At 38.6% G+C, this 23,934-nt stretch overlaps 4 protein-coding genes across 7 annotated transcripts; 1 reads left to right on the top strand and 3 right to left on the bottom strand.

Moving 5' to 3' along the window:
* Positions 1-13: 13 nt before the first annotated feature.
* On the bottom strand, positions 14-3,334 carry Brd7-9 (Bromodomain containing 7/9). The gene is made up of 4 exons (XM_030382974.2): positions 2,860-3,334; positions 2,179-2,798; positions 453-2,118; positions 14-383 (listed from the first exon to the last, which is right to left on the bottom strand). The coding sequence occupies exons 1-4, from the start codon at positions 2,915-2,917 to the stop codon at positions 151-153; spliced, it is 2,577 nt and encodes an 858-aa protein (XP_030238834.1). The 5' UTR covers positions 2,918-3,334; the 3' UTR covers positions 14-150.
* LOC115562146 (uncharacterized) lies at positions 2,989-4,509 on the bottom strand. 3 transcript variants are annotated; one of them, XM_089257905.1, is made up of 3 exons: positions 4,361-4,509; positions 4,058-4,278; positions 2,989-3,999 (listed from the first exon to the last, which is right to left on the bottom strand). In XM_089257905.1, the coding sequence occupies exons 2-3, from the start codon at positions 4,263-4,265 to the stop codon at positions 3,392-3,394; spliced, it is 816 nt and encodes a 271-aa protein (XP_089114031.1). In that variant the 5' UTR covers positions 4,266-4,278; positions 4,361-4,509; the 3' UTR covers positions 2,989-3,391. The 3 variants fall into 3 exon arrangements, with proteins under 3 accessions (XP_089114031.1, XP_089114032.1, XP_030238835.1); XM_089257906.1 differs by having other exon boundaries at positions 4,058-4,281; positions 4,361-4,500; XM_030382975.2 differs by having other exon boundaries at positions 4,058-4,502.
* Positions 4,510-5,829: 1,320 nt separating this feature from the next.
* On the top strand, positions 5,830-8,286 carry LOC115562150 (uncharacterized). Its single transcript, XM_089258134.1, has one exon. The coding sequence runs from the start codon at positions 6,033-6,035 to the stop codon at positions 8,199-8,201; it is 2,169 nt and encodes a 722-aa protein (XP_089114260.1). The 5' UTR covers positions 5,830-6,032; the 3' UTR covers positions 8,202-8,286.
* Positions 8,287-9,726: 1,440 nt separating this feature from the next.
* On the bottom strand, positions 9,727-22,331 carry LOC108658487 (uncharacterized). Of its 2 annotated transcripts, none has more exons than XM_030382947.2 (5): positions 22,197-22,331; positions 14,576-14,986; positions 11,634-11,836; positions 11,374-11,555; positions 9,727-10,466 (listed from the first exon to the last, which is right to left on the bottom strand). In XM_030382947.2, the coding sequence occupies exons 2-5, from the start codon at positions 14,883-14,885 to the stop codon at positions 10,271-10,273; spliced, it is 891 nt and encodes a 296-aa protein (XP_030238807.2). In that variant the 5' UTR covers positions 14,886-14,986; positions 22,197-22,331; the 3' UTR covers positions 9,727-10,270. The 2 variants fall into 2 exon arrangements, with proteins under 2 accessions (XP_030238807.2, XP_030238808.2); XM_030382948.2 differs by having other exon boundaries at positions 9,727-10,442.
* Positions 22,332-23,934: the final 1,603 nt, after the last annotated feature.

Here is a 23,934-nt window from a genome sequence, read left to right as displayed (position 1 = left end):
AAGAAAAATCTAATTCAACTAAAATTATGTTCCTTTTTTATTGAAAATGCTATAGCAAGTTTTTTGAATATATGAAAATAATTTAGTGTAGGTTGTTAATCTAAAATTATTAACATTGCGCGCGGCGTGCGGCCGCAAAGATCATAGATGTTAGTTGAGCAGCAGCTGGGCAACAATATTGTTATCGTCCGCTGTATTGGAGGCATGCATGCCAGATCCACTTTCGAGGAATTCGCGCAACTCGTTCTCCAGATCACCAGCGCCAGCGTGCACATCAGGCTCTTCAATGTCCATAGACTGAATTTGAGGTAGCGCCACGGGCTGCTGCAGAAGCTCCGGAAGTTGAACGCGCGGCGAGGCAGTCGGAGGAGGAGGCAAACCAGCTGTAAGGTAAAAAATAAAGATAGGATAAGTACTGAAACTCCGATATATTTGAAGAGTCGCATACATACCGAAAGACATTCCCATTGCTTTGCGTAACGCATATTGATCAGCTATGGCGGCCGGTGGCAGCTTTTTGGCCAACTCGCTGATCTGCTGCGTCAGCTGCTGAGCCGTTTGCACCTCTTCTTGTCCAGCGGGAGGCACCAGAGCTAGATGCGCAGGCAAGGGCTGTGACAGCCGCTCGTGCTGTATGACCCGCAGCTTCTCAATCAGAGTTAAATTATTGCTTAGATGTTCTTTCATGCGTTTCGATAGCTCGAAGTTCTTCATATCCGCTTCCATGGCATCGAGGAATTCCACGTCAATGCCTAGGTCCTTAAGCGAGCGCAAACATTTGAAATCCAATCGGATATTTTTGTACTTCTCATACTCTTGCTCAATTTTCTCAGCCTCAGCGCTGTTGCTGGGCTGCTCCTGTGCTCTGTTGAAACATTTCTCAATCTCTCGCTGCTCATATTTTTGCAGCTGCATGTTGTACAGCTCATCCAGAGATTTGCTATGCTCTCCATTGGTGAGTATATCGAGCAACCCGTTAGCTATATTCGTAGCGTAGCTGGAATCCTTTGTGAATTGCAATATACTTTCAGCATACTCGGCACTCGATGCATCGCCATAGGTGCGCAGCACCAGTTGCGTTTCTTCAGCACTTAACGTGGAAAACCTCGAATCGAAAGTGGGTGCAAAACTGGCAAAAGGTCCATAGTTCATGGGCTTCACAGGCTTTACGACATTTCGCTGATCTGTGTGCAGACCAGGCAGCTGTCCACTGCCCGCGGGCAGCTTACCCACCAAATCTCCAATGGTGACCACCTTTTCTGGTCCTTCATTTTCATCTCGAATAAGTAAATTCAGTGTAGTGGTTCCATCCTTGTGCTGTCGTAGGAAACCCATTTTATGAGCACGCTGCTTGGAGCTGACACGCTGCTTGGCCTGCTGTGCTGCTCTTTGTACCTGGGCCAGTATCTCCTCGCTGGTTAAGTCATCCACGTAGGGTTCAAAATGGGTTTTTGGTGCATTCTCTAAACGTAAAGCTCTCTTCCGTTCCTCCTCCTCTAGTTGAGCTGGCGTGGGCTCTTCTGCACCAGTTGAAGCGCCCTCATCCGCCGAATCGTGTGCCATATCATAGCCAGCTAGCTCGTTGGAGCTCAATTCAAAGCCCAACTCTTTGGCGGTCAATTCACGTATGTAGCCAGAAAGAGGTTTCAATGTGCGCATCAAATTATCCGGTTGCAAATGCTTTAAACCCAATTGAAGCAAGCGCTTAGCTGCTTTATGGTAAACGGTGTCCACATGATTGTACTTGATTGCATTCTCACACATTAAACGGAAATCATCGGTGAATTCACTTAACGCCGCATACTCATGATCCTCTATCTTTTGCCGCATTGTTGAAAAGTCCATGGGTTTGTGTATGATCGATGAGTAGCCTGGCGCAATGTCATCCGTAACGGGCCATGCAAAGAACTGGTGCGGATCTCGTTTCTCCAGAAAGCGTAGCAAGTGCTCCAGTAGCTTGTTCAATGGCGATTTCTGTTGCTTGAGTTTGAGCACACAAGTTCTTGGTTCTCTGCCTGACTCACTGCTGCTACTGGGAGTTTTAGGCGCCTCCAGTGCTTTGGGTGTTAGGGCATTCAATGAGCAAGCCGTGGAGCCGGACGGTGATGGTATTAACAGCTGCATGGAAAAAAGAAATTCATCAGTATACGATTAAAACTTGAATGATATTTGCCTTACGTCAGGCAGGGGCTTAGTTGGACTGGACGAACATGTGGGTGAACTGAGCAGCATTTCGTCAAATTTACGCGCTGTTATGGGCTTGGTGACTGGGCAATTGGATGGCGAATTGTCGGTGGTAATGCCTGCATAATATAAAATATTTTCTGGCAGCGGTTGTGATTGCTCCTCCTCCGCATCGTCGTCCATAAAGCTGAAGCCATCCTGTGAGCAATCGCCAACACCTGTCGGCGCCGTCGCCAACGCCATTTGGCGACCACTGCAGCCTGCTTCATCTGGGCCAATGGCATCGTCCATTTGTCGCTCGTCATCAGAGCACAATTCGCGATGTCTTTCGCGACGCTTCTCTTTGTGGTGATGCTTGTGCTTCTTCTCGCGATCCTTCTTTTTCTTTTTCTTTTTTGATTTCTTATGTCGTTCACGATGGCCCACCTCCTCGGAAATTGCGATTAGTGGGCTTCCAGGAGCAGCAGCCATCATTGCCTCCGCCGCAGTTGGAGGTCCGCCATGGCCATCAAGTGGGGAGTTAGCTTTGTACTCGGGCGTTGCATTGGAGCCGACCTTCAATATCAGCTTCAGACCACGTTGCAGCTGTGCCGGATCCTGATGCTGGCTATATTCTAAAATAAAATGTGTTACTTTCACAAACACGCGCTACAAACATTTAGTTCTGACTTTTACCTTCATACTTCTCGCGTCGTTCCGATTTGTTCTTTTTGTGCTTTTTTGATGAGCCCATATTTGATGCAGGCCTCTCTTTTTTTATGCAAAACAAAATGTAAATCTACCCAAATAAATGAAAAAACAAAATTTTTGGCTGTTGTAGGCGAGACAGACGCCATGATTTAGTGATGTCAAAACCGAGCATCGATAGTTGCAACACAATATATCGATAGACTAATACTCATATTGTGGCGACGAGGGCTGCTAATTTCGCGCTGATTTAAATTTCAGGTGAAACAAGCCATCGTTTAGAAATAAAAAACCATTAGTCGATGGCTGCAACGCACAAATATCGATAAGACTATATCGTCGTGCACGCAATTTAGTTACGAGGGCTGCCATCATTTTGCCCGCTAACTTCAAGTTGCGTGTTGCTTCGAATATTAATTACGTTTATATTGCTAGACCTTAGTTTTGATTCCGAACTGATTGTCACTGGAAACCGATTGGCTGTTGTGTACCTTGGCAGTGAAAATGAATATTTAGAGATCTAAACGCGACTGCGCCGCTTCACTGTAGCCGCATGCTGACGCTTCGTGGTTATATTATTTAGTTTAGCTGCAACGGATCTGTTTTTGGTTACGCCTGATCGAGTTGAGCCGGGACCGTCAAAATTAACATCCGGCATATTCTTTTTGTTTTTACTGATTCCCGTATACAGAGTTCGTGTCGAGTTTAGCGCTTGCAACGATGTATCCAGCTTGTTTTTAATCCGATCGAGATCCTGTCGCATTCGCTGTATATCCAGCGCAATTGTTTGCCTGTCGCGCTGCAATCTCTTGTGCTGTAACAACATATTCTCTAGCACAGTTTTTTGCAGCAACACCTCACGAATGCGGCGCTGATTGGTAAAGCTTTTCGGACCAAGTTCCGTATAGCCACGCCTCATCACCTGCTGCGTCTGTCGATTCAGTCGAGCCTTCACCTGCGACAAGGGCAGCTTCGTTTTCGCTGCCGGCATCGGGCTAATACCGCCGCCTCGGATACGACGAATTTTCTTGGATGTGGATGTCGCTAGCTTGGTTACACTAGGAGGCGGGGGTATCTCCGCTATAGCAGCAGGAATAGAGGGCACGGCCTTGCGTGGCGGAGTGGTAGCTAGCAGGCGTACATTGCCAATTAATACAAATATGCAATTCATTGCTGTCTCACTCACTTTTCATATGCCTGTGTATGTTGGCCATCATTGAGTCCACACGAGACTTGACATCCGCTTTGTCGGGGAAGTAGCGATCGACGGTATTATCCTGACCCATTCGCAGTCCGTGACTCCCCTTCGTGTATATATCATTCATGTTATAGCCCCTCGGTTCCGCATGCATTTGATTCCTCAGTATGGCATCTAAATTCAGTCGCATTGTCATCTTGCTGTCTTAGCTGCTGCGAATTTGGATCTGATTAAAAAAATTGCAAATTTGGGGGTTACTAATTTAAAGAGCCGAAATTTGGCGAAATATACGACCAAAAAATAGGTTTTGCTTTACTTCAATTTTGAATTTATTTACGGAATTAATATTCTGACAGAAGGGCCTATTTTTTTCCCCAAATGAACATCTTACAGTTTCAAAATGTTAAGGCTGAGTAATGAAAGGAGTCTAAAACATTCCGACATTTGTAATTCAAAAAAAAAGGTAAATAATCGAGTTACAGGGTTTTCCGAACTTTCAGGTCGGACACCCTCACCTATTTATCTAATTCTTACTGTACTCTCTCTCTCTCTCTCTCTCTCTCTCTCTCTCTCTCTTCCTCTCTCTTTTCTCAATGGTTCATGGAACACTTCAACGTATATTTATTTGAAGTTATGCTCTAGCTATGGCTACCAAGTGAAAGTAAACTTTTGTGTTCCCTAGGCACCGCATTATTTGCGTGGGGCGTGGTTCAAGTGCAGCATCCGCTCCCACGATCTATACATATGTACATATGTATGTATATGTCTTCTGTGGTATTATGCAACTTGTTTGGCATTGTCAATACGCACTGTTGGTTATTTATTATTGTTATTTTTGCCCCTTTTATTTGCCGTTATTGGTTTTATGACTGCGTTTTTTAACAGCTCTGAACACATTGGCTTTTAAAAACTCGTTTTTTGCTGCTTCTTTACTTACGTGAAATGTGAAATGGTAAAAATGAATTGTATTTTTTAATTGCTGACAATGCATTAACTGTGCCATTAGTGGGAGATGTATTACAGACATAGAGTGCAGTGGTAAAGGGCAAGTCTTTTAGGAATATGTCAAAACTTAACAATGAATGCATGATAATCATATTTACTAAGAATAATATTGTTAATGATAATCACGACAATGATAACATAAATAGCAATGATAATGATAGATGATGATGAATGATAATGAAAATTAACAATAACAGTCGATAATAATAATGGCACAATGATAATGCTGACAGCAATAATCAAGATAGTGTTAATAAAAACGATGATGAGCAATAATAACAATGTTAATATGGATGCAAATAATAATGGCTAATGACACTATCTAATATTTGTATACAGGTTTCTCTAGGGTTCCATACTTTATAACTTTCTATCTATATAACAAGTTGTCTTTCATGAGTGCTATAAGAAAATACGCATATGTTAATATGTAACCCCAACTATACACAATTGAGACACTCATCTGAGGTCTGAAATTCGCTAATACAATACATTGAAGAGTAGCTGTTATTGTACGATATTCTAATGAAACATTTTTGCGGCACATTGTCAACTAGATGCTAAAAGTACTTGAAGTAGGAAGTATTTACTAAAAATATGCGAGATATATAAGATGACCAATATTAGCGAGTTCATTGGACGAAATGAAGTGAGTCGTGAATGGAATGGGGCTGAGATGTTTGGAATACCATTTGCTGTAAGCGTTTGCGGGAGACAAGAAAACGCTTTTGTTTCCAGTTCATAAACAAGAGTGCAAATTGTTTCAAGCAGATGGACGAGACGAGACGTGGGCGGAGGTAGACACCATGGTAGGGCCTATAGCTAATGCAAGTGAAACCGAAAAAGTCGCACCTACAATGATTGTGTGGCCAAAGAGTCGACGTCGTGTGACCCGCGACGTGTTTAGTTGTATTTTGTCGCGCGCTAACTCAGGTGCCTCGCTAATTGGTCTCGCAAAATGTGGCGCAAGGATATGCCAGGACTTACCCGTATATATAGTGTATATATACTGGCATTCATACTTCAGTTAATCTCAAGTGGTTGCGCTCTAGTACACGACGAGCTGCCGCAATGCACGCTTCAGGGCGTCTATAGAGAGCGCCAGAGTTTGATCGAATCACCAAATTATCCGGACACTTATCCGTTCAACAGCTGCGTCGATTACGTTATCCGTTCGCCCTATCGCTGTCCGACCAAATTTCACGTGCAATTCCTTGACTTTCAACTGGAGCTGTCGGAGAATTGCAGTCGGGATTATTTGGCTGTTGGCCTGCAGCAGGATGAACGCGATATGGACGTGCTCTGCGGCCAGGTGCGAGGCATTAAAAAGTATCAGACACCGGACGGAATACTGCGTTTGAGATTTTTAAGTGACGACTCACCATGGACTACGGGCGGTGGCTTTCGTCTGTTGGTGACGCGCTTGGCCTGCGAGCGCGAGGAAGTGACGGCACGTGGCTTGGATGCGGACAACGGCGAGGATGATGACACGGTGCAGGTAACTGCTCAGCTGCCAGGCAGGAAACATCACCCACATCAAGGTGTGCCACATCGCAATTTCACTCTGCCGGCTGCTTATCCGGCTTTGCCGCCGTATCCAGGCTTTTCCGGTGGGCTTTATTTGCCTGCTGCTCCGCCGTGCAATGATGAAAAGTTGCCGCTGCAGCTGCATCAACAGCAGCAGCAACAGCTGCAGCAGATACAACAGCAACTGCAGCAGCAACAGCAGCAGCAGCAGCCACAGCAACAGTTGCTGCAGCCTCAACAATTCGCACAGCAGCAACAGTTGCTGCTGCCACAACAACAGTGGCAACAGTTGCAGCTGCAATGGCTCCAGCAACAGCAACTGCAACAGCAACAGCTAGCTCAGCAGCAACAGTGGCAACAGCTGCTGCAACAGCAATCGGGACAGCAGCAACAGTCAGGACAACAGCAACAATTGCTCCAGCAACAGCTTGCACAACAGCAACAGCTGCAGACACAGGAGCAACAGCTGCCCAGCATCTCGGATCAGTACCAGACCAGCTCCTTCCAAGCTCCCAACGCCCTCCTGCGTGACTACGATCCACAGTTTGGTGGCCAGGTGGATCTGTGCTGCATCAGCAGCTTCAATCAGGCCCACTTCTACTTGTCCAGTCCCGGCTTCCCGCGCACCGTGCTCAACGCCTTGCTGCCCAATCAGCAGCGCGATTGCGTCTTCTATCTGGAAAAGAGTTCTCAGAATGTTGCCGGCCTGCGCATTCAATTCAAATTCTTCGACTTTGGCCACTCTTCGGGCGGCGTTTATCCGGCTCAGGTTGTTCCCGGGGTCTCTACTTGTACCGGGGACTTTATCGAGATAGATGGTCAGCGCTACTGTGGCTGTCGTTCGGGTCATATACACAAATCCTTTTGGCCACAGGGTCGCAAGGCGCTGCGTTTGCGCATGGGCCAGTCGGGCGCTGCGCCCACAAATGGTTTTCTACTGGAGATCTTTCATGATCAGGACACGAGCAACTATGGGCTGATTGGCAATAATCCCTTAAGCCAGCCGGGTCTTGGTGGCTATCAGCCTCAGCTGGCTGCGATTCAGCCACAGCTCGGAGGACTTCAGTCACAGTTGGGAGGACTCACACAATTTGGTGGACTGCAGTCGCAGCTCGGCGGGCTTCAGTCACAGTTTGGCTTAGGTGGCTATCGGCCTAGTTTAGTCGGCTATCAGCCACAATCTCCGCTCTGGGCCAACTATCCTGGGCGACTGCCAAGCTACCCGCTCTCGCCGCTCTCCCCACTCCTGCCCACGCCCTATCGCCAATCTCGGCAATCCGGCTCCTGGGCCTACGCCCGTGGCCTGGATGCCCAGCAGCCCTCGCGCGTAGTGGAGACCAACTCCACGCGCAAGGAGTTTTACTACTTCGATGCCGATGAGGCTTTCGCTCGTGCCGCCCTCGACAACGATGAGAGCGAGGTGAAGGCGACGTCGACGACGACACCGAGGCCGATGAAGCTTAACACCAAGGCTTTCGAGCAGAGCAGCTGCACCTTCGACTACATGGAGGTGTTGCGCCTCTCTGTGGACACGCTCTGGCTGACCAAGCCCATCTGCTTCGCCCCCATACGCAGCTGGTTTAGCAATATTTTCGGCTAGCTTTCAATAGTAGTATAAATCCATAAAAAAAATATAATAAAATAAAGTAAAATTAAATAAACGTACTAGCTAAATTTTCTAAAAATACATTTTTAATTAGAATTACGCCTCATCTCCTATGTCTTCTATAACAAATCTGACCTTCATCCACATCGCCAACGCTCTATGAGACTGCGTGACCCACGAATATTATGACTAGGTGCTGACTTTCGTTTTCCATACAAATGCGTCGCATTGTTTACAACGTCGCATAAGTGCGGTGATTGTGGTTCCAGTTATTCCCCCCACTCACACCTTGAAGTGTGAACACGTTGACGCTCTGACATTGAAGTCTCGCAATCCGACTACGCCCCGCCCACCCACTGACCGGCCAGTTCTTGGTTATGTTTGCTCAAGCTCTGCTAGGTTATCTATTTGAAGAGCTGCTAGGGCTGACAACGGCGGAAATGGCCAAGGGAGTACCCAAGGCAGAGAGCTCATCTGGAAGATATGCTGTCAAAAACAAGTGCTACGAGAAATATGCCTTATATAACTATAATAACTATTTGGGTTACGAAAATTTCATGACTAAACTATTTATATATCCATATTTATATAGGCATGTGAACTAAAATCCAGAAATATATATGTGATATATCAGAAATATTTTTGAACTTGTTTTTAAAATATTCATATTTCCTTTATTAAGCCACCCTTTCCAGCACTCTATACAGGGTATCCGAACCACAATGTGCACATTTTGTGTGCTGGCTCTAAAGCGACGTTGAGCCCATGCATGACTCAGCAACGATACCTATTTTATTTTTTGTCACACATTCAATGACGTCAGCAACGTCGAGCTGGTAGAGAGATCACTGAATGACAACGGATGCGCGTAAGTAAGAAAAATGGAAAAATATGATTTATATTAAGTCACTTAACTAAGAATATTATCAATGGAAGTGTTTGTCAATATTTTTGTTCGTAATTGGATATGGATGGATGTACATATAGGCAAGAATAAATACAGAAATCATCAAGAACTTTCAAATACATTAGATATGGATTGTTTTTCCATGAATGCTAGAAAAATCTATATTATTAAATAGCTCGATTAAAGCGATATAAGAATATAAATTAAATAGAGACTTTCCATACATTTTGTATATCAAATAGCTTAAAAGATCTTAACGGAACTTTGATAGGAAATATATCAATATATTTATATATTATTTTTATTTTTATTTTTAAATTATATTTAAATTTTCCCATATCAGAACAAATAAAAATATCATTGCGCAGACGAATAATATAGTTGTATTTATTCATTCATATGTTTATTTTAGTAATTAAATCTCCCGACATATACACATATATTTATAGATATAAATATATTTAGTTATATAGGTACATAGATTCGTACATATAAGTCATTTTAGTTATTTGTTAAGTATACATATACATATATACACATCGATGTTGATTTATACATACATATATAGTCATAGTATATATATATATATATAAATATGATTTTGTTCGTTAGTTTTCTGTATTTGTATCATTTAGGTTAAGGTTTCTAGGTTAAGTTAACATAGATAATACTTCGACTACCAACACCGATAGACGCGGTCTCTAATGATATGACAGGCTGGAACATTAACTCGGATTAACTTGATATTAAAAACTTTAGATATATACATATATATGGTTAACATATATATATGTATATATATTTGTTAGTATATACAACACATTGAGAGAGACATTAAAAAAGTTAAACGTTGTTTAACACTCGTTTTGCAATGCAGTGTTGGCTAATTGGCTAGCTTAGTGTGCGAAAAGGTTGTTTGCATAAATATATACCTAATAGCTGGTTAGTTTAATTAGTTTTGTTAGTTAGTTAAGTTAACTAATTGTTAGTGCTTGTTGTTCTCCAGTTTTCGCGCTTGACTTTGTCAGCAATATACAAATTGATGCTTGGTATACATATGTCTGTATGTGTGGGTGTGTGTGTCTGCAGATGTATTTGTGTGTGTGTGTGTGTGTGTGTGTGTCTATCCTTCTTTCTCTGTCTGCTATTCTCAGATCTAGCCCAGGAACCGTATATTGGTAAATACCGCCTTGGCGGGTCGCTTGCGATTGCAAAAATTCACGGTCTTGCTGTGATTGCCCTTACGATTCTCATGCAAGTTGACCAGAAGCTTGAATATATCCTCCTTGCTAGGTGTACAGGCGTAACGCAGTTCCGGTTCATAGTTGCTGTTGATAGAATTCATGTAAGAACTGAATAACAGTAATATTTTGCAATTAGAAATTATCGTTTCACATCACGCCCACATTTTTGAGCATATATATATTCTTTACATATAATATATATAAATATATATATATATGTATATATTTGTGGTATTCGGTAATCGGAGGGTTCATTGTATGTACAGCCTAGAGAGACTCTTGGAAATGCAGTTTAGTACAGTTTTCTAAATTTAATATGTGTACATATATCTAATAGGGTTTGGCATTTGTTGCTGAAATTTTTTCGATTTGAAAATGTTCAGAAATTTTTCGAAAATACCTTTAAAGAGTTTTTTTTTCGATATAATTTATATTCTTATGCTCTAAGTCTTAGCAAAACAAAATATCAGGAGCTTGGAATGATTTTCATCAAGTATGAAAAAATAAATTTTAGTAAAAGTTATTCGTTAACTTTTCCAAAATTAAAAAAATATATATATTTTTTATATATATATTTTGATATTTAATGAAATTATTTCTTAGTAAGTTTTTTCCCTTAAAAAGTTTATTTTAATTATTTAATTTCTAAGCTGAAATTCTCGAAACATATTCTAAAAAATAATGAGTTCATTATAAAAGATTTCTTCATTGTTTATTCTTTTTTTCCGCAACTTAAAAATTTCCTAAATAAATTCTTTTCTTGAAACTGTTTTAATTTAATTTAATATTTTTTGCTTTGAAATATTTGCTAATTCGGCTGAGATTCGAAAAGATTTTTCAGTAACAAAATCCAATATATACATGTATTTTTGTAAGTCTAATAACAACATAAACTACAAATCAAAAATGGTGCTAGGGCGTTTGCTGGGTATTCTTTTTAATAAAAAGTGGAGTTTGAGTGTGTGTGTGAGTGTGTGTGCTGCTTGTGTGTCTACCAGGGCTGACAAAAGCTTACCCGCGATTGCGATTGTGTCGCTTCCAGGGATAGCGACGATAATAACGGGAACGTTTTGGCTTATTCTGGCCGACAATCAGGCTCTGTATGCCATTATCCAGTTCCGGGTAGTCCTCGGCTGCAATTGCTGTCGGCTCCTCCTCTTCCACATAGACCAATGGCAGCGTATCCAATGTCGGGTCCTAAGTGGGCGTAACGCATTTGTTATCGAAGTAAATACCAGCACATGTCAGGACCCCGCCTGCCCCCTTCCCGCTCACCTCTAACATTTTCATAAGCAAAGCGGATTTGTCGACTAGTTCCTGCTCAGCGCGTAAATCCTGCTCTATCTTCTTAAGCATGTCAAATTTACTGGCCAGCTCCAGGGCTGTGCCGTACTCTGGCTGACGTTCCGTTTCACGTTCCCGTTCGCGCTCCTGCTCCCGTTCCGATTCCAACTCCATGTTCAGCGCACGCAGCAGCTCTGTCATGGGCAAAAGGAAAAGAAGAAGAAGATGAGGAAGAAAAGAAAAACTCGTTCTATTTGGCATTTGAATATTTTGCACAACTTAATCCGGCCACAAGGAGCGGAACGACTCTCAAGTTTCCGCCAAACTGACATTTGAAGTTTTGTTTGTCTCGCTGTTGCCCAGCCTCAACCATATTGCCAAGGCTTAAAAATACTCATACATATTAAATACACAGCGAGTGGCGGAAATTGACCGGCGGCTATAGTCACGACAATGGCACAGACAGCCGTCATTCAGTCAGTCACTCACTCAGTCAGTCAGTCACTCAGTCAGTCAGTCAGTCAGTCTTTCAATTTTCGCTCATTCATTGTGTTTGATGCTTGGCCGTTTATCATGCGGTTGCCTTTTGTCTCATTTGGCAGCTTCCTGCCACAGCAACCAATGCGACTTAAATGCCACGCCTTAAAGGGCTCGCATTACAGCTTACAAACCATTTGGCATTAAACCTTGGCCGATTTCAAATAACTGTTCACCAAAGAGTCAGCTATATTTGGCTGTGGATTTGTGTGCTGTTTGACTGATTGAATCTGTTTGAGAGGCATTTCATGGTGAAAGTATTTTGGGAATTCATTCGAATTTTTAATGTAATAAAATAAATGGATTTATGCATATTTAATTTATTGTTTTAATGGCGTGATTGACAGACTGGTTGATTCGCTAATTGATTGATTGATGACAGGTAAATTTTGCATAGATTAAATGTAGCAACTGAAGAATATATGAACAAATATTAAAATGAGCATGCGTATTATATAATATTTTTTATTATTATATAAATGACTAATTGACTAACAAAATGATGGATAAGAATTATGATAAAATTGTTCTGTTAGTAATTGAAAATAATTAAACGGTGTGTTAAAATAACGTAATTAGCACCTAATATAATTAACAATTTCAAAAAAATTACAAAAAAAAAAAAAATGAGTGGAGAAATTTTGAGGTTAAACAAATATTTATGCTTCATATTTAAATTAATTTTTATTATTATTATATATATATTTTTTTTAAATATATTTTGAACTATATTGGAAATTAATGTTTTCTTTTTTTTTTCATAATAATATATTATTTATTTATAATTACAATTTTTATTTATTCTAGTTTCATTTTTAACGTGCTCGATTTTAAATGTACACTCCTACCAAATGGATAAAAAAAATTAATTTTCTATTCTCTATGCTCAAACAAAACATCCAAGTCGAACCCAACTCAAATCGATTGGAAACTGAATCGAATTATGCATTCTAAACAAATGATAATCAATTGTGCTCATATTTTAATTTTATGGCTTAAACGTGTGTGTGCGTGTGTGTGTCTGTCTGTCTGTGTCTGTATCTGTGTGTGTGTGTGTGTGAGTGTGTTGACTGTAGACAAGGCGACGCGACTTCTCTGACGTAAAACAAACTTGAAATGCGTTAAAAAATTTGAACATTTTGTAGGCGTATTAAGTGTTAGGTCCTCTCTATGGATGTGCGTCTGTTTGGTGTGTTGCCATAGATAAACGCACTTCGAAAATTGCGCACTGACCGGAAATGCCCAGCGACCATTGAAATCCATTGCTACGTGGGTCGCCTAAGAGCAGGCTACAAAAAAAAATGAATAAAATAATTCGCTGTTGGGGCACCTGTTGAGTGCCCAATCGAACGAATGAAGTCAACAGAAACAAAAAATGGAATTTGAAATGGAATGAGATCTCTTGTTAAAAGTCATAATTCAACAAATTATGAAACCAATGTTTTATTACAATTTTTGTTGTGAAACCTGATAAGCCTGAAATCATGAGTAAATTTATTTTTACGAGCCAAATTTAGGGCAGGGCGAGACTGGTTGAAGCATTCCGAATCTGAAGCTGCATAAGTGAACTTGCCAGAGTTTAAATTTATGAAAACTTATGAAAAGATAAAAGAGTAGACGATCCTAAGAGGGAACTCCTTTTTGTCGGAAATTTAAGCGTGGTAAAATCTTTGTAGGCGCTCTGTTTGCCCTTTAAGAATGTTGCTACCTAATGAGATATTAAGCGGTATTATTATTAGTCCAAAATGCTTAAATTTGCTAACAATGAATTTTATTTATTTATTTTTTTAATATTTAACTTTTAATTTATAAAATATTTTTAAAAATTAAATAAATGCTAAAATGATTTTTCTAATAATTTTTTTCCTTGAAAATATATATATACAATTTTTTTATATTTTATATTCAAGAAAATATATTTTTAAATATTTATAAAATTATTAAAATAGTTAGATTTAAATTCATTATATTTATTAAATTTGATTTTTAATTTTTAAATTTATTTTTTATTTTTTTTTTTATTTTTTTTTTATTTATTTTATTTTATTCCTTTAATAAAAATGTTAAACATTTTATCTAGATTTTATTTCCCACACTAATTTTTCAGTAAATTCAATAAACTCGAACTCCATATAGACTTGAACTAGCTGACAAACTCGGACCAAGACAAATGGTTAGTGAAGAGAGAAAAAAGTGTTAACGAAGTTTTTTGCTCGACATAAAATACATTTTCATGGCCTTCATTGTTGAAGGCCATTCGAGGCGGACGAAAGAATAGAGGTGGGCAAAGAGCAAACACAATGCCTACGCTGTGCGCTGAGTGAGTCAAATGTCAGTGCGTAATCCTTGTCAGGCACAAAAGGCTGTGCCGTAATTTAATGAGGGATACTACTCACCATCTCCTGGATCGTAAACATTGCGCTGCTGCTGCGTCTCTATGTTCAGCTGTTGTCTGCTGTCTTCGTCGGCATCAACTCCAGCTCCGACTCCTATTCCCTCAAAGAGGCCGGCGAGCTGTTGTTGCTGCTGCTGTTGTTGTTGCTGTTGCTGCTGCTGCTGCTGCTGTTGTTGTTGTTGTGCTGCAAGCGTAGCTGCTCCGACTCCATTCAGAGACGTCGCTTGGCCCGTCAGAAAGCTAAGGACATGCTGCGAGTTGGCCAGGATCGTCAGGGCCAGCATGCCGAGCGTCAGTATATTCAACTTCATGTTTGACTCTATCACTCTCTCTCTCTCTCACTCTATTTCGCTGTATGTGTACCGACTGTTATCCCTGGGATTAGCGGGCTGTTAGCGTCGTCCTGTCTTCTCTGCAAGCATAAAATGAGAATGTCTATGAGGCTAATTACCAGCACTACCAAACAGCAGAGCCCGACCTGCTGTAAACCCCTTAAACCAATTGTTCGTGTGGGTGTTGGCACTTTTTTCGTGCTTAAGCAAAGAACACGCACGCACACATAAACTCACACACACACACACACATGCACATATATATGTATATATACATAGGTTTAAATCAACAGCATGTGTCAAAGCGTCTTCTTGGGCAACTTTTTGCTGCTGCTGCTGCTGCTGTTGATTCTACTTCCGCTCTTCCTCTACTCCTCACCCTAATCCCCCTCGCCTTGTGCAGCTTGTTTTTATTTTAAGGCCGCCATTCGCATCGTTTCATTTAATTAGCCGTGGGCGTGGCATAAGCTTTACTCCTTCGCTACGCATTTGCAGCACAAGTTTAACACCTCCGCCTCGGCCCGCCACTCGTCCTTCGTCAACACTTCTTTATCCACGTGCATCCATTAGCCTAGCCACATAGCCTTCATTGCCTTCAATGCCTCTCTGCCCTTGGGTTGAGTAGCTTATTTTTTTGTTTTTGTTTTTGTTTTTTTTTTTCTGTTGTTTTGAGGCTTCTCGTATAACATAACTTTTTGCCTGCTGGAACAATATAAATGAGTTGGCTTCCAAGTTTTGGCACTTGCGGTGGTGTCTAAGCCTGTAAAACTTCGCGATTTGGTTTAATTTCCCAAACCAAACAACAACAAAAAATCGTGAAACATCAATTTTGTATTTGACTTAAGCTCTTCAGTAAAAACTACAATACATGCCAATGATTCAGGCAATTATTTCTATAAATAAATTTGCTCTGCATGAAGCTAGAAATTCGTCTAAATCCTCCCATTCAAGCAGAGCTATTTAACGAAAACTTAAAAAGAAAATATTCTGGGTAAATTTTGAACTGACTTTAGATCAGTCAGTTGGGAATCAGTCCAGATAAAGACAGTTCATATTCGAACCAGTTCCATTTCTTGTTCCTTTTTAAGCTAATTTACTTCGGAACTAGTTTAACAGTAAACTAACTCAATTGAAACATTCTGACCGAATTATTTTGATCTAGTTCTTTGATCTAGTAGATCAACCACGAACTAGATCAAATGTGAACTATGTCTATCAACTCAATTGAATCTGTTAAAAGAAAATCTAACTTGATTGCAAACCAGCTTAAAATTATTCAAATCTGAACCAGTTCATTTGAGAAGCAGCTCAAGTAAAGTCAGCTGTAAACCAGTTTAGGTCAACTGATCTAACAACTTCTTCTTTAATGATCTCGGAATCAGTTCTGTTCATTGCGAACCAGTTCATTTTAAAACAACTTGTGAATCAGTTTAAGTAGACTCATTTATGAGCTGAGTTCAAATGAACACAATTGCGAATCATATGAAGTACCCATGAGTGAACTAGCTTAAATTAACTTATTTTTAAATCAGCTCAAGTAAACTCAATTATGAATAGATTTAGGTTAATTTAATTGTGATCAAGTTTTAGTAAACACAATCACGAACTGAACTCTGAGTCACTTTTTGCTAGAACAATTGACAAAATTTAAAGGTAAATATTATACCCCAATTTCAAGTCGAATACATTTCACGCACGGAGCTCCCAATTTGAATATTCTTCCTTAGCTGGAAATTGACGAATTACCAAATGAACCGTGAGCCAAGCTAACAATAAATAAGCAGCCTAGCACGCCCCACAAATTAGCCAACGAAATAACGACACAAGAAAAGCAAAAAAACGAAAACCAAATGAACATTTTCAATTTGTCAACTGAACTCATTAAATTTTCTACCTAGAAAAAAAGTTCATAGTCAAAATTTTGTTCTTCACTGCACGCTTTGATTGTAGGGCAAAGCAATGCAAACTTTTCCAGATTCGAGCATTTTATTTTACCCTCTGACTCAATCAAGCAATAAAGAAAATATTGTGAAATGGGAAGATGGAAATAATAATAAAATAAAGAAAATATTTGAATACCCTTTTCCCAATATTATTTAAGATGCTTTCAAGCATCGTCAGACGACGTCTTCCATATGTGTATAAATATGTGCTTCTCTTTTAATATATGCTTCATATTTGTATACTCGTACTTGCATACATTATAATATTGATAATGCATATTTTATGGCCATACTAAATTTAGATAGGTTCACAGTTAACTGTTTGTGTAGCCATCAGACAGACAGGAGCAAGTAATTGCACTAAGGCAGACGGACGTAGAGACTAAATCTGTGTACTAACGAGACGGGAATACCCTTATGGTGTGAAAAATTATATATAAGATAAAAAACAAAAAATATCTATAGAAGAATATTTGTATATATTAATTAAAAATAAAATATCTATGCAGACAAGAAAGCTGGAAATCCTTATTGCTGAGTATATTTGAGACATATCAGAGGTTATTATGAAAACTTGCAGCGTTTAATATAAAAATATGTGTATATATGTATGTACATGTATATGTAAGTATAAGAAAAGACCACAAAAATTAATAATAAAGCAGAGAAGCGAAATACAAACATGTCTGTAAGATAAACAAGCCGGATTATCCTTATACTTATAAATATATACTGGCGGCTAATCTGCCAAATTTCAGACACTGATATAATACAATTAAGAACGTTGCAGTGGGTTGTTATAGACTGAAGAATACTTATTCACGGCCCAATCGCTGGCAGTTCCAGTTCGGATTTGTTATATACATACTCGACTCGACTCGACTCGACTGTATAGTCCCGAAGTAAGAAAAGGGGGGTCCGTGTTTTTGATTTACACAGAAAGATTCAAACTATCGAAAAAAACCCTGAACTAACTTTTTCAATAGTATAGAATTATTTTTCGATTTGTTGTGATTTTCGATTTAGCGGGGTACAAATTAACGAGACTCGACTGTATATATGTAGGTTCATTGTTATTTCTGAAAATATAGAAGATATAATTTTATCCGATTTAAAGTATCTAGCTCTAAGATCGTTGAAAGGGTCTGCATAAAATGCGGATAGACGGACAAATATACTCAATTCACTTCCGCGATTGATGTCAGGTAAAAATTGTATAAAAAAATAAACAAATACACAATTAATAAGCTAAAAAAAATAAACTAACAGATAACGAAAGTGGAATACCCTTTTACTTGCTAAGCTATGAATATAGGCAAGTAAGTCTATCTACTAAAGTATATATATATATATATATATATATATATATATATATTATATATTATAGAATCACAATTTGCTATAGATGTACTTAAAAAAATAAAGGAAAGGGCTCTTAAAAATATCATAAATAAACAATAAAAGTTTGTTTTAATTTTTTTTCGAAAGCCTCTCAAGCTGTCTAAGTACAAGCAATTAGAAAGAATATACTTTTTTATTTAATACAAGTATTAGACGAATATAAGACTATTTGTAACTAGGGCGTAGTCAGGCCTAACTGGGTGGCAAACAGAGCACTGGACAGCACGAATCGTTGTTCAACTGTTTTAATTAACTTGTTGACACACACAAACAAAGCGTAAAACTGGCCCAAAAAATCAACCAAACGAGGGACGAGCAGAGAAGCTTGACAAAATTTGTTGTTGTTAGCTGTGCTCCCAACGGTGAAATGAAATTTACCACAAGAATGTGGGCGGGGCACATTTGTTGGCTGTCACCTGGCAGGGCGCTGCTCACCTGCTTCGCCATAAACGCACAGTTAATTGGTTTAATGAGAGAATTGAGCCAAAATATGGGTAAGCAAAGTAGTGGTACACCTATACACACCTATACAGAAACTTATCATGCGTACTGTAAAAAAAAACTGTTGTTTAATTAACGCTGACCAAAAATAATTGCTCGAAGGGTTTTCCGTTCTTTTTTTTTCTCGGCACGAAAAGCTAATGCAGCTGTTGCGGCCAGCCAATTAGGCCGAAGAAAAGTGTCATTCCTTCATTCTTGTTCTTGTTCGTCTTGCACGTTTTCCTTTCACATAAAGTTGTGCTCAATGTATCAATATTATACAATATATTGCGACACTTATGACATGGAAATCGAACGCAGCTGTCACAGCCAAACACAATCAACTTTCTTAGACTTTCGGATAAATTGTATAGAAATGTGATTCGAAGAGATTTTTTTATGTCAAAAGGACACTTATTTAGGCAATTTAAAGGTCAAATTTTATATAAATGCATTTTTCGGGACTTTTAGCTGTCATTGAAATGAGTTGAATAATTTTTAAAATTTGTGTAATGTTTTCAAAAGGAAAGCTGTGAAAAGTCAAGTAAAATAGTTCACAACTGTTGAGCTTGAAACATTTTCCTTCTATTATATGTTGTACATTAGCATTTAAATATTTTTATAAGGCATATTAAAAGAGTATTTTCGTTCAGGCTGCTTGTCTAGGAAATACCCAGAACCTTGTGTGGTTAGCTTATATTGCAACAATTCTTCAGTTTGTTAAACATTCCAAAATTTACCTTTATGTATTCGAAAGAATATCTACTTTGATATATTTGACAAAAATATCATAAAGTAATCCATCTAAGTCGACATTTCTATGAAGCCCCTTTAAGTTATGACTTAATAGCTTAAACGTTGTTTGGCTTTGCGCAAAATATAATATATATCCATATCAAATATTGTTTTGCTCTGATTGGCCCGCTCCCACAATTCTCACTGATAAATCCAATATGCCATTGTGTGGCCAGCGGCAATGCGCGAGTATTACCATGAAAGAGTCAAGAATTTGATAGCTCTACTTAAATTGTGAGTGCGCTGCTTTCAGCAGTTAGACAAACACACACGAAAAATAAAAGCACTCAGACAACGATCATATTTTGTGTCTGTGTGCGTGTGTGTGTGTTGGTGGAGCAGAGGGAGGCGGTTGTTGTAGCCAAGGGAGTTTTGGAGGGATGTGGGCAATGGCAGGCCTGCGGCAAGAAATTCGATCCATGCTCGATGACCATGTGGAATAACATACACCTACAAGGACACATACAAGCATACATACTCTAGAAATATTTTTTATATACTCTAACAAGAGAAATTTATGGTCTAAATATACTCAACATATCATAAGATTATTTCTATTACACACAGATATTATATTTAGCTTGGTTAAGATGGAAGGATATGTCCATTACCATATATATAAATATAGATTCATATATGTATAGATTATGGTTTATAGATTACAGATTAAATATTAATCTATCCGCTGTATATTGAGCTATGGTATCATTGATCTATAGATAAATGTATATGCTCCCTTTTACTTTCAGTTAGGGTATCACTAGTCCATCATTGCTCAGCCATAATGTCGCTATTCGCTTGGCATTCTAACTGATGCTGATGCGTGCGTGCATTGCATTCTATCACCCCCGGGATTCTTTCCCATATCCCCATTTTCCTGAGTTTTCTTGAGTTCATTTTTTTTTTCTCGTCTCTTTGGAATTTCACAGGTGAAACTGGAGGGATTTAACCCGAGATGTTTGCCTAGCAACATATGCTGTAAATATTTATGTTTTAATTTTTTTTTTTTTAACTTTTTTTCTAAGTTCTTTGATTGGGGGTTTTCCGCTTGACATTTAAAGAAAACAGCAAAGTTGTTGAATCGTGTGTTTGGCTTTCTGTTAGCATCAAATTATGATTTAATGAAGTTACTGAGTTGAATGAACCGAAAACAAATTCTATACGGAATATTAGCAAAATGTATGTAAAAATTGCAGTCAAATATTTATATAATATAATTAGTATGCAAATATATTCGGTTTACTTTTACATCAACTCTCAGCTGAGTCCTGCATTATAAACTTTTTCATCCCAAAGCCATCTTCTAAACGATTTACTTACACCGTAATCAGGTTAAATGCGTAAACATAAATATATATTAATACCGCTAGACGTGCAGCCATTGTGACCTACTTTTATAGGTGCCTGCTGCTCGAAAAATTGGCCGAGGAATTTCTGTGAAATTTTGTAGCTTATGGGCAAAAAAAAAAAGATTGATTTATATTCTGAATTATTTATTGGCAAGGAGCTTGGCATTCTACTTTTAACTTTTGATTAGTGTTCCTACACCTCAAATTTGATTGATTTGTGATGGTGCTGGGTAATATAACCTTATATTATTTTTTCGATTATATATTTTCTATTACCAGCTGCAGACAAAACTAGTTTATTTTTAACTATGATTTATCGACTGCAACTCTTTTTTTTTTTTGTTTTTTAATAATATTAAATGTTGGCAGGAGTTCGTTATTCTCGTAAGAAAAATGTTTCTTGACAATCATATTAATTTATTATTTTTTTTTTTATATATCATTCTTTTACTTAAAAATCAAATAACAATTTTGTTCTTGAATAATATGAGTAGAGATCTTGAGTAATTTAAAAATGGGCAATATATGTAAAAGCATAGCAAAGTTTGGTAAAGAATTTTCATGAAAATATTTAATTAAATAATAAGGTAATGAATGCTAGCTCAATTCCTTATTTTCTAAACTTACAAAATTAGTTAGCTAGCAAAATAAAACAAAAAAAAATATATTTTTGTTTAGTATATAAACATAGTTTGAGCTGACTTTAATTTAAAAATAAAAATCTACGCTTTCCAATGCGATTTTATTTTTTGCGATCACAAGTTTAAAAATTGGTATCAATTTAAAAAATCAAACAGAAAATATATATTCATATTTATATATTTTTTTTTAAATAAATCTTTTAAAAATAAGTCAGCTCAAATTATGTTTTTATACTAAACAATATATAAATATATACATATATTTTTAAAATTTGTTTATTGATATTATATATTATAAAAACTCCATTAAATAGCGAGATTTTCTAAGCCCATGAAATTTATATAAATGGTAAAATATTTTTTTAATATATTGTGTTAACAGTCTGTGTAATACTCGCACACACGCCCACAGTTTATAGAGGATTTACATATAGAATATATATAGAGAACGTTTATATTGAATCGTATAATATATGTATTTATAGACAATCTGAGCACGCATTTTGTTTGGCGACGGCACTTCTAAGATTTCGCGATGGGATTTATTAAACCCATTCAATTCGATTCGCTCTGTGAACCAGTTCATATGAACACATAATTTCATTTCATTTTGTTGTCACCTCAATTTATTATTATTGAATTTAATATTATTGAATTTATTTTTATGCCGCGCTAACTCACTTCTGCGATTCACTTTCCGTTTCCGAATGCGTTCTGCGTTCTGCGTTCTGCCGCTCTCCGTAATTGGCAACTGTTGCTCCTATCTACTTGTTGAACACTGCGTAACCGACTCGCGGCGCCGACTTCTTTTATAAAGGACGAGCGGAGCCGAGTAGCGCACGAGGCTCGTGGCGAGCGCACACGAAGGTGACGCGCCAAAAAATTGCGTAAAAGCTCGACGAAGCTTTTACGATTACGCCTAATCGTTGCCCGTTGCCTGTTGCCCTGCGGCTGCTTCGCCGACTCCTGCTCCATTATTTGGCTTCCGCTGACTTTATCAATGAAAAATTTCGTCACATTTGCACAAGTTTTGTCGCCCGATATTGTCTTATGAAAAATGATGGGTAAATCGTGCGGGGAATTTAGCCGTAAAAAAGTAGCCGCAATTATTTACGCCGCACGATACAGTAGGCTGAGTGGGCGTGGCCTGGTTAACAACACTAATTGTTGACAATGCTTTTTATTATGTAGCATTTCAGGCGTCACTTTCGATTCCAGGAAAACTAACAAGCGTGGGCCCTATTCTCTTTATTGGCGCATTTTCCTTTTGTCCTGCAAATGGCGACGCGGAAATCCCCGCGGAACGTGTGTGTGACGACGATTTCTAAGGAATCTGCGTGCGTGCATTTCGCATTCTCTCTCCTGCTTCTTTTGCTGTTTTCATAAAATTATCTCGTATCAGCCAACTGTCAACATAAATCTCTTGATTTTTTATTACGCTCATATATTGGGTTTTGGCAGGCATGCTAATCATAGCAATTAGTCCGCGATTGTGTCATATGTCATTTGAATAACTTTGCGTGGGCTATTATAATATGGGACGTAGCTGGATAAATGTTGTTCAGGTAGAGCAACCACAAGTCGATCATGAGCTGGTAATTAAATATAGCCATGCATATTTTTAAGAATTTTTCTTTTCTTCGATCTCCTCCTTCATTGTTTAGCTTTGCATTCCTATAGAGGCGGACTATCCAGAGCAGATAGAGATTAATTTTTTATCATAGAAGAGATTCGTCTGTTAATCTGACCAATATTGACTCTCTAAACTGTCTGCTTTTCTTTCAATTTAGTTATGGTCGAACTGTAAATATAGCCAACCAACAACAAACATTTATTAATATACTTACTTCACCACATCTAGTATCATAAATATGCCATTGCCACTTGCAAAAAAAATTCCTTTGGCACCTGTGAGACTAGAAAGCGTCTTACACATAAAATGAAGCCAAGTCTCGCTGGCAAAAGTTTTATTATTTTTTAGCGAAGTCAAACAAAGATAGAGTGTCGCTATTTGTGGGCGGACGGGCGTGAGTGGGTAATCCGCAGTCAGTTGACGGCTGACACCGCTCTGGCACCCACAAGCAACACTTTAAAGTCAATAACTGGAAGGGAGAGCGCATGAAGAGCAAATCATTTGCATGGGTTCCACTTCGCAAAGAGGGTCGCAGCTAAGAGGGATCAGGACACACACACATACAAGAATTGCCTAGGGCAACCAAAACCAAGTGATAAAACGCTGTCGCTCTAAAGAAAACCAATAACAGACACATTCGACGAGTCCAAGTTCAAGATGTAACCACGACCAATCGACAAAGGGGAGTCGATGCGAAAAAAAAAGTATTTTTAGCTTGTGGCAAACATAAATTGTCTATTTATATATTCAACTTAACTTTTCATCAAAGAGAACAACAAAATGCAG

This window comes from Drosophila navojoa, chromosome 3 (assembly GCF_054131105.1).
Source record: "Drosophila navojoa isolate 15081-1374.11 chromosome 3, UAZ_NAV_1.0, whole genome shotgun sequence".
Lineage (NCBI taxonomy): Eukaryota > Metazoa > Arthropoda > Insecta > Diptera > Drosophilidae > Drosophila > Drosophila navojoa.
The sequence above is the reverse complement of the archived record's forward strand: the minus strand, read 5'-3'. Positions and strand labels throughout refer to the sequence as shown.